This window comes from Callionymus lyra, chromosome 8, assembly GCF_982586985.1.
Source record: "Callionymus lyra chromosome 8, fCalLyr1.hap1.1, whole genome shotgun sequence".
NCBI lineage: Eukaryota > Metazoa > Chordata > Actinopteri > Syngnathiformes > Callionymidae > Callionymus > Callionymus lyra.
Window position 1 is genome coordinate 18944549 of NC_141825.1, and position 16960 is coordinate 18961508.

Here is a 16960-nt window from a genome sequence, read left to right on the forward strand (position 1 = left end):
TTTACCGCCATCTACTGGTTGGCTTTGGTATGCCTGCCTTTTTTCTGTGATATTAATTCTATAAATTAATAAGGAACCGAAACTTCATGAAGAAAAAAAAACTTCCCTCAAACAACCCTTTAACTACATTACAAAGACAGAAATTAAAAACATAAAATCAATTTTTAAATCGATAAATATATTTATTCTCCATTTATGAAAAGGAGAATGCATTGAGAAAAAACACATCTTTTAATTAAAAAATGTAAATGTTTAGTAATGTACTTGTATTCAATTTTTGAAGGGATTGTGTAAATCATGAAGTAATGTAAAAGTTGCGTATCATTTAGACACTAGAATTGTTTTTAGGGATATCGATTTTGTTTTTGTTCCTCTAATGATAAACATTTGTAAACACAGTTAGTTAAGAATCTCCAATATTTAAAATACGTTACGTTTCCTTTTTCCTCTAAATTATAAATATTATTTTTTTTATGCAAAGAATCGTAATCTCTATTTGGCCATATATATATATATATATATATATATATATATATATATATATATATATATATATATATATATATATATATATATATATATATATATAAAAAGAGACAAATACAATTAAATCTATCAGCACTGCTCTGTATAGAAATCATGTTTAACCCGGAAGCTAAATAGAAATAAGTAAATAACTATTTCCTGGGCGTAATCGAAACTTGACTTTAGACGTTTACAAAAATAACAATTGAAAAAAATACATTTGTATGAATGTATATTTAACCTTTTACACATTTAAATATATTTCAACCGGTTAATAAAAGTCTGTAAACTATTTTTGTAGTACCTTGTCGGAATCACGTGATTATCTTCTATGACGTAGAAGCTAAACAACAGATCAAACCAGGAACCTGCGTGATAGTTTGCCTGGTCGCAAAACAGATCCATTTTCATCAAAAAGCCGAAATTGGCGAAGGATAATTTTTTTATTATTCAATTTAAAATGTGTGCCTCGAGTGTTTACAGTGCGTGTGAGTGTGTAGCAGTGTTTACTGTAGCATTAGCCGCACAGAGCTGACCGGGATCAGTCACAGCTTAGCAAGTGCACCGCCCACTCATGGAGGAACATAAAGACCCACAACATGAGCCGCCAGCACCAGATCCCATCAGGAGGTCACCATCTTTCAGGGCCAGACCCATCCCGAGCCCGAGGACCGAGACCATGGGGGGCATGATGGCATCAGTTCTGCACTGGCTCCATGACGTCGCCGCTGTCACTCTCCTGAAAGCTCGCAGGACTTTGTTTCAAGCTGCTGTCCTCTTCTGCGTGCTGGTGCTGCTCCTCTGGGTTTCCATCTTCCTCTACGGGAGTTTCTATTACTCCTACATGCCCACGGTGAGCTTCTCCACCCCCGTGCACTACAGCTACAGCTCCGACTGCGACGCCTCCGGGTCGGCGCTTTGTTCGTTTCCCACCGCCAACATCTCCTTCTTGAAGAACCAACGGGACCAGGTGATCGCTTACGGTCAGCCTTATCGTATATCCCTGGATCTGGAGATGCCGGAGTCGCCCGTGAACGAGGATCTGGGCATGTTCATGGTCAAGATGTCGTGCTTCACCCACGGCGGGAAGACGGTGTCGTCGGTGGCCAGGTCTACCATGTTGCATTACCGCTCCAACCTCCTGCAAACGCTCGCCACCTTTTTCTACTCGCCGCTGTTCTTGACCGGGATGGCGGAGCAGAAGCAGCTCATAGAAGTGGAGCTCTTCACCAGCTTCAAGACGAACGCCTATCAACCGACCATCGGAGCGGTCGTCGAGATCCAGTCCCGGCGCGTGCAGATCTACTCGTCCCAGATACGGATCCACGCCTACTTCACCGGTATACGATATGTGCTCTACAACTTCCCGCTGACGTCGGCGGTGATCGGGGTGGCCACCAACTTCATCTTCCTGAGCGTCGTCGTGCTTTTCAGCTACCTGCAGCTGGTCTGGGGCGGGCTGTGGCCCCCGGATCAAGTCCGAGTCAGGGTCACCATCGGGGACGACACCCGCACCCAGCAGAGGAGGGAAGAGGCTCGCAAACGCATGGAGAAGGACAACTTGAGGAAAAACCGCAGCGCTCCGAGCTTGATCGGTCCCGCGGACGAGGCTTCTGGATTCCAAGAAAGTGACGCGGTCGAAGAGGAGCCACCGCAAGCTTTGAAGTCGCCTGAGGGGGAATCAGAAGATCCTACAGACAAGGAGTCTCTTGACTGTAAACCTCCGGAAGAAGTCGCTGGTGCTGAAGTGGTCTCTGTGCTTCCGGAACACAACGAGACGACTCTGAGGCAGAGATCCGGCCCCTGGATGAGCCTGTGACCAAATCAAAAGATAGATACCTATAGGAGTAAAGCATGAAACTTCATCACACATCAGCTTAAAAAACATGCTTAAATTCCAATTGGTCTTTCCATCTAAATCATATTTAAGTTATATGATATTAACTTACATTCCAAGATTAATGTATTTCCTTAAGTTACCATCTGCAACAATGTGTACAATTTATATTTGGCTGTATTCTTAATATCCTTAAATGTCAACACACAGAACAAGCTTCTGTTGCAGTTCCTTCTTTCACACCATTTTAAAACGTGCATGTACACAAAGTGCCCTTGTCATGCTGTCTCTGTAGCTTCTTCTTTGCAATTTGTTTCAGGGAAAATGTTTCTAAATGTCATCTAAACCACAATGTTTGATGTGTAAATGACTTTTAGGGCAGAACTTGCTCTCAATCACCGCTTTCAGTGTCTGTTACCGTTCTGGTGAATGTGAGCTACTTTTATTACAAGGACCTGATATAAGCTATTTGTCGAACTTAAAATGAATGGAGGAAGAGTCTGTTTTGGGTTGTGCAGGTTGGTTGAAAGGGGAGGTTTTACTTGAAAGTACTTTAGCAAAGTATTATGAAACAAAGTATGTTAACCTGTGTCTGATGTTCTAATCAAAATATGTCTACATATGTTACAGGATATGGTTATATTTATTAAGTTTGGTTTGCCACAAATAAAATATATATGTGTGATGTTTTTCTGACCTTTTTTTGTTGCAAAATTCTCCATTTATTTATTTTCAATAAAATAATCAACTAATATATTGATACTCTATAGGTTGGCAAATTACAATTTGATCATAACATTCAATAAAACCCATTTACACGTATAAATCTGACATCGACATCCTAGTTAACACATTTAAAATAGTTTAACATTTTCTGAACCTAAATATTTAAGGTTATAAGCTCCATTTGTTGCAGTGCATCATGGGCTCTAATGGTCAGAGTTTAAGGAATTCATTCTACATGTCTGTCCTCCATCATCATATTCACTTCATAATTCACAATATGTCATTTTATATCAGCTATTTATTTGTATGATTTGATCCAGTACAGAAAAGCTATAGAAAGGTCAATAAACTATCAATCAATTATATAGAAGTGACAACCATCTATTTTTAATTTCCTTTATAATATTATACTTTTTTTTTTTCTTCTACAAATCATTATTATTATTACAATTTTTACATCTCATTAATTCTAACTTAAAGTATACATTACTTATTGTTGGATTAGTTTCCTTAACATGTTTCTCACTTTATTATGAATTAAATGATACAATATTATTAGAAATACTTTTATTTTCTTATCTTTAGTGATTCCCCCAAAACAGCATGTAGTCAGAGACACTCTTGATACAGTATTTCAGCAAATCTCTAGAGAATCACATCAAAGCCATTAGAGGTCTTCATTCAAAGTCTCGATCTATCAACTGAATTATGCAGCGGTCTGGATAAGGAGCGAACTAATTAATTTAAACAATCCATCACAGGTTCCAAAGTCTTTCTGGCTACAGATATTATCTCACATTCTGCTGCATCCAAGAAAAGTCGAAAACTCTTTTGAACCTATTCCACAAAATTGAATCACATCCATAACCTGGATACACGTGATCTTACAATATTGCACATAAAGGGATGTCAACCATCCCATAATATACCATACAAAAGGCGCTGCTATCATTTTAGCTTCATGACTCACATTGACTTTACCATACATGGTGCCTGAACACAGTCTATAAGCCAGTTCTCTTGGTGTTGAGTGTTCCACTTGAGTGGTGCCATGATTCGACATTCCTTCCCCTCAGCTCGGGGTCGGCATGTTCTTTGACCTCACGTATCGTGGTCCTCCTCAGACTTTCCGTCCAGAGCCTCCATCGCGGACCCGAAGTCCTCAAACTCCTCGTCGTCGGGGCAGTCGGCCCAGCGCCCGACCCGTCGCGCCCCCTCGGCCACCACCGGGGCGTTGATGCACGGGTTGTGGTCGTAGATGACCAGCTTCAGACCGTCCAGGTGGGACAGTCCCGGGAAGAAGCGGATTTTGTTACGATCCACGTCGATGACATTTACGAGTTGCATTGTTAGGAGCACGGACGGAAACTCCTGCAGTTCGTTCCCAGCTAGCCAGATGCTCCTCAGTTCCTCAAGCCGGCGTAATTCGTTGGGTACGCTCCGGATCTGGTTGTAGCCGAGGTGCAACGTCTTGAGATTGGGGAGGTCGCACACCACCTGTGGGAAACTTCTAAAGCAATTTGTCTCCAACCAAAGAGTATTCAGCTCCTTGAGGTTCCTTATCTCTTCAGGCAGGTAGTGAAGTCGGTTGTTGCCCAGGTAGAGAATGACGAGATTGGGCAACCGGCACACCGCCGCAGGAAGTTCCTCAAAACAGTTGAAGTCCAGAGCTAGCAGTTGCAGGTTCCTGAGGTTCTGCAGCTCCGGCGGCAAGCTGCTGAGGTTGTTGTCGCTCAGGTAGAGCTTCACCAGCTCAGTGAAGGTGCAGGCCACAGGTGGCATCCGTCGCAGCTGCCGCCCACTGAGATCCACAGTGCGGTCCAAGGGCATCTCCTTGAGGTCCCCCACCAGGAAGCGTTGACAGCGCTCTGATGGGATGAAGGCTATGACACCACGTATGGCGTTCCCCATGGCCGCGGCTCTCCACATCAATCTCTGACTTGTCTTCGGTGTCTAAAAACACAAGAACATTCTATAAAAATGTTGCCTGTCCTGAGTCTCACCTCAACAAATGATGTGTTTATGCTACATAATGAGCTGAGACGAATTCCCTCGTGTCGTCCTCTCACCGTCTCCCTGCTGCTCTGAGCTGCACCCGACTTCCAAGGCAACAACCGGCTGCTCTCTCCTCCCCATTTGACTTTCCCCCACTCTTCCCAGAGATGACAGAGGTGGGGAGCAAACACTCACTTATCTTAAGGGACCGAGGAAGTCCTGGTGCTGTTAAGGTCATGACGACTCACCTCGGCCAAGTCGGAATTATACAATAAAACAAATCAGATTATTTTCAAAGATAAAGTTTTATCGGTAGATTTTAGATCATGTGTGCGATGATTGACTTGATTTCTTTATACAAAAAGTCAACATCAAATATAATTTGAGTGATCAACAGGAAGTGCATACATTTTCAACTCTACATTTCAGGACAGAAACCTTGAAACTGGACTTGAAGGGCAGTTACTTTTTCTGGTTGGATTGATACATAAATAGATAAATATTCCAAATGATAAATGATTTTCTAATTCTGACTCGACAGTTCCTACAGCTGCATGATAGTGGATAGTAAAATTAATTAATAGAAATAAATTAATTCATAGAGTGCATTTTTTGTGACTTTTTTTAAAATAATATATCCTAAGCATTGAATATATATTGTATCGGATATTCATCTAATGAGTAAAAATATACTTTTAACTTTGGCAACCAAATGGGAAGAACTAATCAAGGCATGCTTTACGATCTTGCACTAAAACAAAGCACAAATATTCAAATCAATTAAAATGACAAACCAACAGACAATAATGTCAATGTTAATATGTGTGTGTTCTTCTTCACGGCTCGAGTCGTGAACCGAAATAGCTCTGTTTATGTTCACTGGCAGGTCGTCACAAGCATTCCACATCCTAGCATCCACTTGACCTGGATACGAGAGCATTGAATGTTTTATAGGTGCATTTAAGATCCAATACAACATAAACTGTATTCTTGATGCAATATTTATAGAAAGGCCTATTATGCGAACAGTTTTTGCTTACATCTCTAACTTTTTGGTAATGGATTGTTGTTCCATTAAATTATATATTAAAATGCCACAATTGTTTAAAATCAAATTAGACAATATTTTTTGGGGAAAATATATCAAACCGAAAGAAATTCATTAATTTTGAAAATCCTCGATTTTTTTTTAAAGTTTCAATATTTAAAATGTTAAATTCAACCATTCAATATTCTTTTGGGACTAAAATACGTTCATAAATTATACATTTTTTTTAAAAGGTTATATATTTAGTCGTTTAGTTAGTTTGGGATTGAAATATATCAGGAATATATTTTCATACAATTATATCCACTTCAATTTCATGTGTGAAAAGCACCAATAATTAATTGGTATTATTATTATTATACTTTTAAAGACCTCCTCCAAATTTGTTTTATTTTGAGTAAGAATATTATTGAAAAATAAAAATAAACAAACAATAAATATTTCTGCGTATCGGAGCAGTGCTGAATAAAGAAAAAACATTTACATATGTTAAGTTTCGTTTTCCAAACATTTATATTTACTGCCAACAGATACAACAAAAAATACAATTTACGACAGATACAATATTGTTTTTATTTTCTTTAAAGGAATTTCAGTTCATTTTTTTTTTCATTTATGTATTAAGATTTTATTTCGACTTAAAATAATTTAATATGAATTGACATGCATTTAAATCGGGGTTTACGTAAAAACAAAAATCGTGTATTTTGTTGCGATAAATTCTGCAGCTGTCCGTGTAATAGAGAGATTATTTTATGGATCAAGAGTTGACTTTCCTTTCCAGTTTGTGTACGGAAGTGTTTGGCGGGTTGTAAGGTCAGAGAGTAAAGGCTATTGAACATAAACAGCCATCTTGGATTTAAGTCAGAGAAGGGAAAATTGATGCGGTGGGTGTTTTAACTCGTTTCTTCCTCCGTTGCTCGTTCGACTGAACCTGTGCATGTTGCGTTAGCATCGCTTCCCCTCACTGCTCCCGGCTACGTTAGCCTCTCGGCATCTGCCTCCAGAAGCGGACTTTTTAAACACGTTTTTACAACCAACTGAGTTGCTCAGGAAATAGAGAGCGATCTGGACGAACCATGGCTGGAGTCTGCCAGTGAGGTCAGGTTATTTAGTGTCTTAAATGTTACATAAACCGGAGCTAAGCGTCTGCTAACACGGGCTAGCTAACGGTGAGCCGGCTAGTTAGCAAACACTGCTGCAGCTAACAATCCCACACATCACCATCTGCACTGTATTTTAATGACACATATCTCAAGGTAACTATAACAACTTTAACACAAGTCGCCACATGTGTGTTTATTTGCAGTTTGCCGCTTAACGCGAGGGTTTAAACTCATAAAATCGAAGTGCTCAAAACTTTATCCAACATCCATGGTAGCTTCAAGAGTCACTTCTGTGCAAACCTTATCGGATGTTTGTGTCTCTGGATGTCGATACATATCGTGTGCTTGCTATGAGGCAGCGATATGATGCTGTCGGGGTGAACTGTAGCCTCTCAGGGGGACTCTGGTGTGGAGATCTTTACGATCATATGCAGAAGCAAAGCTACAGTATGAATGTTTCCTGACAAAGGTTCTGGAGATCTGGCCATAGAAGGGAAAGTTCTAGAACTAATATTAGACACTTACAAAGTCCAGCCCAGATATGAGACTTGAGAAACGATCTGCCTCTGTAGTGTAAATGTAATGTACAAGTGTTGGCTATTGTTTGAGTCAAAGCAGCTGTTATTTACTAGTTTAAGTGGATGTTTGTTTTTTTAATGATGGTGTCTATATTTAAATGTTTGTTTTTCTAGAATCTCTGATTTGATTCACTTGTGGATGATGGAATTACTTCAAGGGATAGTCCACCCGAAATGAAAATTTCACTCATTTTTTACTCACGCTCATGTCGTCTTAGGGTTATGAGAATTTCCAGAGTAATACAATACTTTTCTGCTTACATAAAGACACATTTAAAAAACATCCAAATACCTCGATACTTCGTCGTCTGTAATCTCCTTTTTGTATTGAAGCCTCGACATGAGAAGTTGTCCTGAAAAAAAACATAAAAAAAAAAGAAGTCTAAAATGAGCTTGTTTATAGTGGAAGTTCCCAGTGTCAAAGGCCACATCTTTGACAGTGTCAGTGCAAAATCTCTATTCTCAGAGACTCGGGCTTAATTTAGTTTTTAATTTAGTTTCTTTATTATTTATTAATGGATGGGTCTTAAACACGAAATCGCATATTCTCTTGTAAATCCACGTCTGGGACTGATGGACACCTTCATCTTGTCCGTGTCCTTTATCTTTATATCCTCCACCAGCTTGATGTGACTGTGTAAGCCACCGGAACATTTCAAAAACCCTGTCAAAAGATGAACACTTTAATAAAGAAAAAAAACATTATTTGTTCCCACAGTTGGACAGTGTTTAAAGCTGTTTGTTTTGTCACAATGTTCTTGCAATGAATGTACTGACCGTGAGCCGTCTTCTTCTCTCCAGGTCACAAAAGGCATGTTTGGTTCGAGAAAAAAATTCGTAGAGTTCGTTGAGGTAGTGGATAACGACTTTACCGATGAGAGTATGTACTACAACCAGCCGTCGATGTTCCAGCATCGGTCGGACAAAGATGTGAGCGTCTCTTCTGTCTTGTTTTTTTTATTTTTTGGTAGATTTACTTTTTACCTTTGACGACTTCTTTTTTTTTTCTCTCTAAAGATGCTATCGTCTCCTTCGCCATCGTCTACGGGACAGCTGTCGCAGCTTGGTGCAAGTTTGTACGGTCAGCAAAGTGAGTGATAAGAGTTTGTGAACACAGAATTTTTTTTTTTGTTTATTTGGCAGATACTTTGTGTGTGTTTGAGAAGAACCTGGCGATACGATATGTATCCCGACGCGGAAGTAATGATAAGATGTATCGTGATACTGTAGTAACATGTTTTTATTTATAGTATTGTCAAGTACTTGACTCTTGTAGTATTTACAGACCACATGACACTTGATGAAGTCGTAACTGCTTTCATTTGTTCTGAAACCAAAATAGGTCCAAACATTAGCTTTAAAACCTGCTGGAGTTGACTGTATCCTCTCGTCCTCAGTTGTCGCAGGGATCTCACAGGATTGCATTGTTTCTTTAGCTGTGGATGTTATGATGGCTGCTTTCTAGTGGCTGGATGTTTAATTACATCACAAAAATGTTACATTAATAAATCCTCTCTCTCTGTAGGTGCACTGGGCTTCTCGGTTAGAGGCATGGGGAACAGCACACCCCAGTTGAACCGGAATTTAACACAAGCCTCCCAACTAGCAAGTCATATCACCCCTACAACGGGTGTTCCTTCCTTGTCCCTTCACGCTCCCCCATCACCAAGCCGGTACGCGAGAGGCCCCAGTTGAACAAAATGTTTCTTTTGCCAGCGACTTTTATTTTTCACCGAGGCCTGCTCTTGTACAGGGGGGCCTTGCCCATGAACACAAGAAACATGCTGAACCACTCGCAGGTCGGTCAAGGGATCAGCATGAGCAGCAGGAACAGCAGTATGAACAGCTCAGGACTAGGGAGCCCAAACCGAAGCTCCCCCAGTATCATCTGTATGCCCAAGCAGCAACCGGCACGGCAGCCCTTCACCATAAACAGGTGGGGGAATCGCTCTTCAATCGGCTGCTTCTGTCTGGTCTAAAAGATGCTGATTTTATTTTTCTTCCTTCACAGCATGTCAGGATTTGGTATCAACCGCAATCAAGTGTTCGGGTTGAACAACTCGCTATCCAGCAACATATTCAACGGCACAGGTAAACGATCGCCGTTGTAGGTACAAATTTAGTCCCCCCTACAAATGTAGTCCCCCCACTTCCTACGTGATGACGTCACACACGGCATATGCGAACGTCTCTTTAAAATATTTTTTTTATGGGTTAAAGAAACGTCAACAGAACGTTTACATGATACTTTTTACCACACATAAAACATTTATATTGACAAGAAGACGATCTTCGTCAACATAATCACTTTCCGTTCGTTCATCTCGACACACGTGACTTTGAGACCAACGGAAGTGTCCGCGCTACATGTGACGAAGCCGCTGATTGGCTGAAGCTGTTTTACTAATAATAAAGCACAACTGTACAATGAAATAAAAATCATTCGAGTTCCGAAATAATTCGCTTTTCAAATAAAAAAAATGTTAGAATATTCCCCTTTCAATAACTTGTCTGTAGTTCGGATCATAAACACCTCAGTAATTATTTAGGTTTCGATTTTTTTAAATGGAACAAATAAAAATAAAATGACTCGTTCAATAAAGTGGGCATATGTACATTTAATAATTGATTTAAAATAAATCGAAAACTAAATAATAAGGCACAACTGCACAGTAATTACTTAGGTTTCATTTAGATTTTTTTTTTTAAATCAATTATTAAATGTACATATGCCCACTTTATTGAACGAGTCATTTTATTTGTATTTGTTCCATTTGTATAATGTATTTAATTTATTATTAGTAAAACGGCTTCAGCCAATCAGCAGCTTCGTCACATGTAGCGCGGACACTTCTGTTGGTGTCAAAGTCACGTGTGTGAGATGAACGAACGGAAAGTGATTATGTTGACGAAGATCGTCTTTTTGTCGATATAAATGTTTTATTTGTGGTAAAAAGTATCATGTAAACGTTTCTTTAACCCATAAAAAATATTTTAAAGAGACGTTCGCATATGCTGTGTGTGACGTCATCACGTAGGAAGTGGGGGGACAAAATTTGTAGGGGGGACTAAATTTGTTTCACACCGGCACCAGGATCTGTGTTCGACTGGTCATGTCTTGGATAAATGCGACGACGCAACCGAACGCCTCGTATGTCGAGCCGTTGCTGCCAAAATAAAGTTGGGTGTCAACCGTGACTCACTGAACCGAAGCGTGGCGTCTTTGAAGAAATAACACAACTGCAGGGTGTAGCTGCCCTCGGTAACACAACTGGACCACAATCGCGTTTCTCAAGCTGATGAGTCAGGAAGTCTTGTGGCGTCTCAATCGAATCAACCAATCAGAAACAAGATGCTGGGTTTTCCCCTTTCATCATAAGTTTTTTTGTGTTGGAGTATTTAAATACTATTTATCCTGGTGTTATTTTAGAAATCAAAGCAGGTAATGGTTAATGTTGATATAATGACCTGTAGAGATGACAGTGTTTAGGATTAGAAACCGATAAACAATTATCCACTAAGAGTTGAAAGAAAAGGAATTTTAAGGGAATTAGATTCAGTTTATTCTTTTTCAGATCTGTTCAGTTCGTGAACGAGAGCTGAAATATTTTGTGTCTCACATTTGACTCACTTGGAAAAAAACCTCAATTCTCAATGATTCCATGTGTGTAGATGGAAGTGAAAATCTAGCGGGACTGGATCTGTCGGATTTCCCCGTGTTGGCGGACAGAAGTCGGAGGGAAGGGAACGGCAACCAGACGTTGATGAATCCATTAGCCGGGCGAGCACCTTATGGTGAGTGTTGATGACACACAAGTGTGTGAGTGTGTGTGTGAGTGTGTGTGTGTGTGTGTGTGTGCGATCACACAACACGTGATCGTCCGACACATGATCGGGTGAAAGTTGGATGGAGTCGCTCGGTGCTCTTCTAGTATGGTCTGGTGATAACATTTTTGTATTGAATTGAAAAGCCTACAAATGGAAAAACGTTGAATTTATAGCATTTATTATTTAATAATTGGAATAAAAACATCAAACTCTATGTGTAAACTTTTTTTAAAATTGATTTTAAAAATATTTCCTTTATTCAATTAAAGGAAATCAGATGAATTATTGAATAGAATTTTTTTCCAAAAAATAATGAATTGCTTTGGAAAAAAAAAATTCAATATTCTGATGGCGATGTTCGTACATTCTTAAGTTTACTGATCTTTTGTGAAAAAACTCAAGTTGGCATGGTGACCAAACCATCCAACGACCAGACGCAAGACTTTTCCATCCACAACGAGGACTTCCCGGCTCTCCCCGGCCCGAACTACAAAGACACCTCGTTAAACAATGAAGACAACAACAAAACTGTACGTTGCAATTTTGTCAGAAATGAGGAAAACGAAATAAAACTTGAGAAGAAACTTCATTCTTATTTTTTTTGCCTCTCATTTAGAACTTGAACTCGACGAGCAACTGCACCTCGATCACGGACGGGCCCAAATTCCCCGGAGACAAGGCGATCTCGGCGCTGAACAACAATCTTAAGAAGGGGATCCAGGTGTTGACCGACGGTGAGACCTCTCAGCCAATCATATGGCAGCAATTCCTCTGAGACTTCCCCTCCTTTGGTGAGGTCGCCGCCCTCGTCCCCCCGTCATGAACTAGCCGCTGGGATGAATGTTGTGTGGTTGGACGGTACCGACTCGGGGAAAGTCATGTTTCTGTTGATGAATTGCGACCTGTGGTGGCTTCAGGCCGAGTGACCAACATTCCATCGGGGATGGTGACGGACCAGTTCGGCATGATCGGGCTCCTGACCTTCATCCGGGCGGCGGAGACGGACCCCGGGATGGTCCACCTGGCTCTAGGGAGTGACCTCACCACACTGGGACTCAACTTGAACTCGCCCGAGTAAGATTGATTGACGGAACTTTTGACTTCTCTGGGTTTTTTTTTTTTCCGATCATCGTTTTCCCATCTCTTCCCAGAAACCTCTATCCAAAGTTTGCATCTCCGTGGGCTTCGTCGCCGTGTCGGTCACAAGATATCGGTACGTCCTCGCCGACTCCATGAAGAGACTTTTTTTTTTTTTATTGAGTCAAATGTTTGTTTCCAGACTTCCACGTTCCGTCGGAGTATTTAACCAACATCCACATACGGGATAAGGTACAAGCCGTCGTCTGCATGTAAAGAAAGCTTCGGTCAGGTTTTCTCGCTCTTAACTTCCTCCTCCTCCAGCTGGCTGCCATCAAACTGGCTCGATACGGAGAAGACTTGTTGTTCTACCTGTACTACATGAACGGAGGAGATTTGCTACAACTTCTAGCTGCAGTGGAGCTGTGAGTACAATAACTAGTTTGGAAAATGGATTAAAGCTCAACTGAAGATTGAGACTCAGTGAATTAGGGACTGTTGCAGTGCATTATGGAACTTGACGCTTGTGTTAATGGTGCTTTTTTAATAATTAATAACTATGGGTGTGAGAGAAACTGATACATATATATTATATATATTATATATTAATGAGTTTTTTCACCACACATACGAATATTCAAAACATTTATTTATATATATATGTGTGTGTGTGTGTGTGTATATATGTATATATATATATGTATATATATATGTATATATATATATGTATATATATATATGTATATATATATGTATATATATATATGTATATGTGTATATGTATATGTGTATATGTATATGTGTATATGTATATATGTATATATATATGTGTATATGTATATATGTATATATGTATATATGTATATATATATGTGTATATGTATATATGTATATATATGTATGTATATATATATATGTATATATATATGTATGTATATATATATATGTATATATATATGTATGTATATATATATATGTATATATATATGTATGTATATATATATATATGTATGTATATGTATGTATATATATATATGTATATATATATGTATATATATATATGTATATATGTATGTATATATGTATGTATATATGTATGTATGTATATATGTATGTATATATATATGTATGTATATATGTATGTATATATATATGTATATATATATGTATGTATATATATATGTATATATATATGTATGTATATATATATGTATATATATATGTATGTATATATATATGTATGTATATATGTATGTATATATGTATGTATATATGTATGTATATATATATGTATATATATATGTATGTATATATATATGTATATATATATGTGTGTATATATATATGTATGTATGTATATGTGTATATGTGTGTATGTATATGTATATAATGATTTTTGTTTTCAAATTTCTTAAAGAAAAAAAAAGGCTTTTAAATCATATTTAATTCACATTTATGTTTTATATTGAATTTAAAAGGCTATGAATGAAAATAAGAAAATCAAAACTGTATTTTGAATTGTTAAATAATTAAAAAACTATTTAAATTAAACAATGTAAACATTTAAAAATATTTTTATTAAATAATTTTATTTATATATATATTAATATGGCTTTTAAATCATATTATTTTTTTTGTTATACGTTTTTTTTGTTGCTACATTTATATTTAATTGTTTGTGTTAAGAAAATACAATTATTTACGTTTATATTTAATTTAAAAGTATATGAATGGGGGAAAAAATATCTAACAATATTTCTAATTAAATTATTCTATAAAAACGAAAAACTATATTAATAAATGAATGTAAAAAATGTAAATGTTATTTCTTTCGTTTTCTAGACAAGATTACAATTGTAATCTTTAAATTAAAACTTAATAGGAAATTAATGAAAAACTCTTGACTTTATTAAACACTTAATGTCCTTTATTTTGTATCTCATTTGTTTGTTTTTTCAAGCAACGAAAAGTAGTAAATTATTGTCTTCCATGTATTTTGAGTTTATTTTCTTTGCAACAGTTTGATTTCCGAGCATCTCTCGGTGACGAGCTTCTTTAACTGTTTTCTCTTCTCTCTCCTCCATCACTTCTCTCTCCTCATCACTTTCCTCTCCTCCATCACTTTCCTCTCCTCCATCACTTCTCTCTCCTCCATCACTTCTCTCTCCTCCATCACTTCTCTCTCCTCATCACTTTCCTCTCCTCCATCACTTTCCTCTCCTCCATCACTTCTCTCTCCTCCATCACTTCTCTCTCCTCCATCACTTCTCTCTCCTCATCACTTTCCTCTCCTCCATCACTTCACTCTCCTCCATCACTTCTCTCTCCTCCATCACTTCACTCTCCTCCATCACTTCACTCTCCTCCATCACTTCTCTCTCCTCCATCACTTCTCTCTCCTCCATCACTTCACTCTCCTCCATCACTTCTCTCTCCTCATCACTTTCCTCTCCTCCATCACTTCTCTCTCCTCCATCACTTTCCTCTCCCCATCACTTTCCTCTCCTCCATCACTTCTCTCTCCTCCATCACTTTCCTCTCCCCATCACTTTCCTCTCCTCATCACTTCTCTCTCCTCCATCACTTCACTCTCCTCCATCACTTCACTCTCCTCCATCACTTCACTCTCCTCCATCACTTCACTCTCCTCCATCACTTCGCTCTCCTCCATCACTTCTCTCTCCTCCATCACTTCTCTCTCCTCCATCACTTCTCTCTCCTCCATCACTTCACTCTCCTCCATCACTTCTCTCTCCTCCATCACTTCACTCTCCTCCATCACTTTCCTCTCCTCCATCACTTTCCTCTCCTCATCACTTCTCTCTCCTCCATCACTTCACTCTCCTCCATCACTTCACTCTCCTCCATCACTTCACTCTCCTCCATCACTTCTCTCTCCTCCATCACTTCTCTCTCCAGCTTCAACCGGGACTGGCGGTACCACAAAGAAGAGCGGGTCTGGATCACCAGAGCGCCCGGCATGGAGCCGTCGATGAAGACCAACACCTACGAGCGAGGAACCTACTACTTCTTCGATTGTATCAACTGGAGGAAAGTTGCAAAGGTAACACATATATTATAAGGTTTGTTCTGCGGTGATAAACCGGACGCGTGTCGTTCCAGGACTTTCACCTGGAGTACGACAAACTGGAAGAGCGACCACACGTTCCGACGCCGTTCAACTACAACCCGGCCCAGCAGGCCTTCTAAGGCCCCGCCTTCACGAAGGCTCCAGCTGTTCCTGCACACGTGGTCGTCGCCGCTGTGTATCACGGCTCCGTTTTTATTCCTCGAGGACTGGGCGACTCGACCGCATGCACAGGGGGAGGATTTTTGTTTCAGCCCTCTGCTGCCTTCTCTGACGTCACGCTGCCTAAACATCAACACTTGTTTTGTTTTTATTCTTTTTCAGTTCCTCCAGCTGTTTTTTTTTTTTTTTTTTTAGTTTTTGTGTTGTTCTTTGAGCCGGGTCTGTTTTGTTTACGCCTCTCAAACCTTGAAGCCTCTTTGCTCCTAAAGGAGGACTGACCTCGTGCACAGGACAAGTTACTTTTTGTTCAACAGGCGGCGGACGCTCCAGTACCATCCTCAGACGCCAGCGAAAGAGTGGAAGACATGCAATGTTTATTGTTGCACTATATTTAGTAATAAAACGAACACAAATTTGTGTGTGCTTTTGTGTCACTTGGTGTGTTTTTTCTAAACCAGGAGGTAAGGGTTATTTGTAAACCGCCTTTCTAGACCAGGGTCACAAAGCACTTTAACAATCAAAAACAATACAGTTAAAATAAATACTTTAAAAGATCAAGACACATAAGACAAACACAGGAGTCCCAGAAAATCAGGGAAAAACCTGCACAAATAAGAATGTCTTAAGATGTTTCTTAAAGGAGTCAGTAGATCATCAAACACAGAGGGAGAGGAAGATTGTTCCAAAGCTTAGGAGCAACAGCCTGGAAGGTTTTCTCTCCTCTGGTTCTGAACCGTGTTCAGGAACCATCAGTAGATTCTGACAACATGGAGCTCCACTTGTTGTTTTGAGGTAAAACTTTATTTTTATTCTACTGCTCTTTTCTATGATCCAAAAAAAAAATCGAAACATTTTTCAAACTGGATTTTCACCACTGTTGTGTAGAACCATAGTGGTTAAATGTATAACAAAAAAAATGGGCACCTTTGTTTTTTTCTAAGAAAATTGTGTAAATAAAAAGGCTCTTTTTGTGCATCCAATTTAGATATG

The 16960-nt window shown here is 39.0% G+C and overlaps 3 protein-coding genes across 5 annotated transcripts; 2 read left to right on the forward strand and 1 right to left on the reverse strand.

Moving 5' to 3' along the window:
- The first annotated feature begins 860 nt into the window (after positions 1–860).
- LOC148073923 (seipin-like) lies at positions 861–3051 on the forward strand. Its single transcript, XM_087796998.1, has one exon. It carries the CDS (start codon positions 1100–1102, stop codon positions 2342–2344), a length of 1245 nt encoding a protein of 414 aa, XP_087653124.1. The 5' UTR covers positions 861–1099; the 3' UTR covers positions 2345–3051.
- Positions 3052–4189: 1138 nt separating this feature from the next.
- Positions 4190–4999, reverse strand: lrrc10 (leucine rich repeat containing 10). The gene has a single exon (XM_087797784.1). It carries the CDS (start codon positions 4997–4999, stop codon positions 4190–4192), a length of 810 nt encoding a protein of 269 aa, XP_087653910.1.
- A 1893-nt stretch (positions 5000–6892) lies between these two features.
- On the forward strand, positions 6893–16399 carry cnot2 (CCR4-NOT transcription complex, subunit 2). 3 transcript variants are annotated; one of them, XM_087796709.1, is made up of 15 exons: positions 6893–7018; positions 8617–8745; positions 8833–8905; positions 9341–9488; positions 9569–9751; positions 9827–9906; positions 11488–11610; positions 12046–12173; positions 12260–12377; positions 12561–12717; positions 12795–12856; positions 12923–12972; positions 13045–13145; positions 15640–15784; positions 15844–16399. In XM_087796709.1, exons 2-15 carry the CDS (start codon positions 8629–8631, stop codon positions 15928–15930), a joined length of 1572 nt encoding a protein of 523 aa, XP_087652835.1. In that variant the 5' UTR covers positions 6893–7018; positions 8617–8628; the 3' UTR covers positions 15931–16399. The 3 variants fall into 3 exon arrangements, with proteins under 3 accessions (XP_087652835.1, XP_087652837.1, XP_087652836.1); XM_087796711.1 differs by lacking the exon at positions 6893–7018 and adding an exon at positions 7041–7232; XM_087796710.1 differs by lacking the exon at positions 6893–7018 and adding an exon at positions 7243–7390.
- Positions 16400–16960: the final 561 nt, after the last annotated feature.

Excerpts from the sequence above, each read along its gene's own strand:
- LOC148073923 (XM_087796998.1), top strand. The coding sequence starts at position 1,100 with ATGGAGGAACATAAAGACCCACAACATGAGCCGCCAGCACCAGATCCC.
- lrrc10 (XM_087797784.1), bottom strand. The coding sequence starts at position 4,999 with ATGGGGAACGCCATACGTGGTGTCATAGCCTTCATCCCATCAGAGCGC.
- cnot2 (XM_087796709.1), top strand. The coding sequence starts at position 8,629 with ATGTTTGGTTCGAGAAAAAAATTCGTAGAGTTCGTTGAGGTAGTGGAT. Across the intron at positions 9,489-9,568 it reads GCTCCCCCATCACCAAGCCG|GGGGGCCTTGCCCATGAACA; the intron begins GTACGCGAGAGG and ends GCTCTTGTACAG. Across the intron at positions 12,857-12,922 it reads GTGTCGGTCACAAGATATCG|ACTTCCACGTTCCGTCGGAG; the intron begins GTACGTCCTCGC and ends GTTTGTTTCCAG.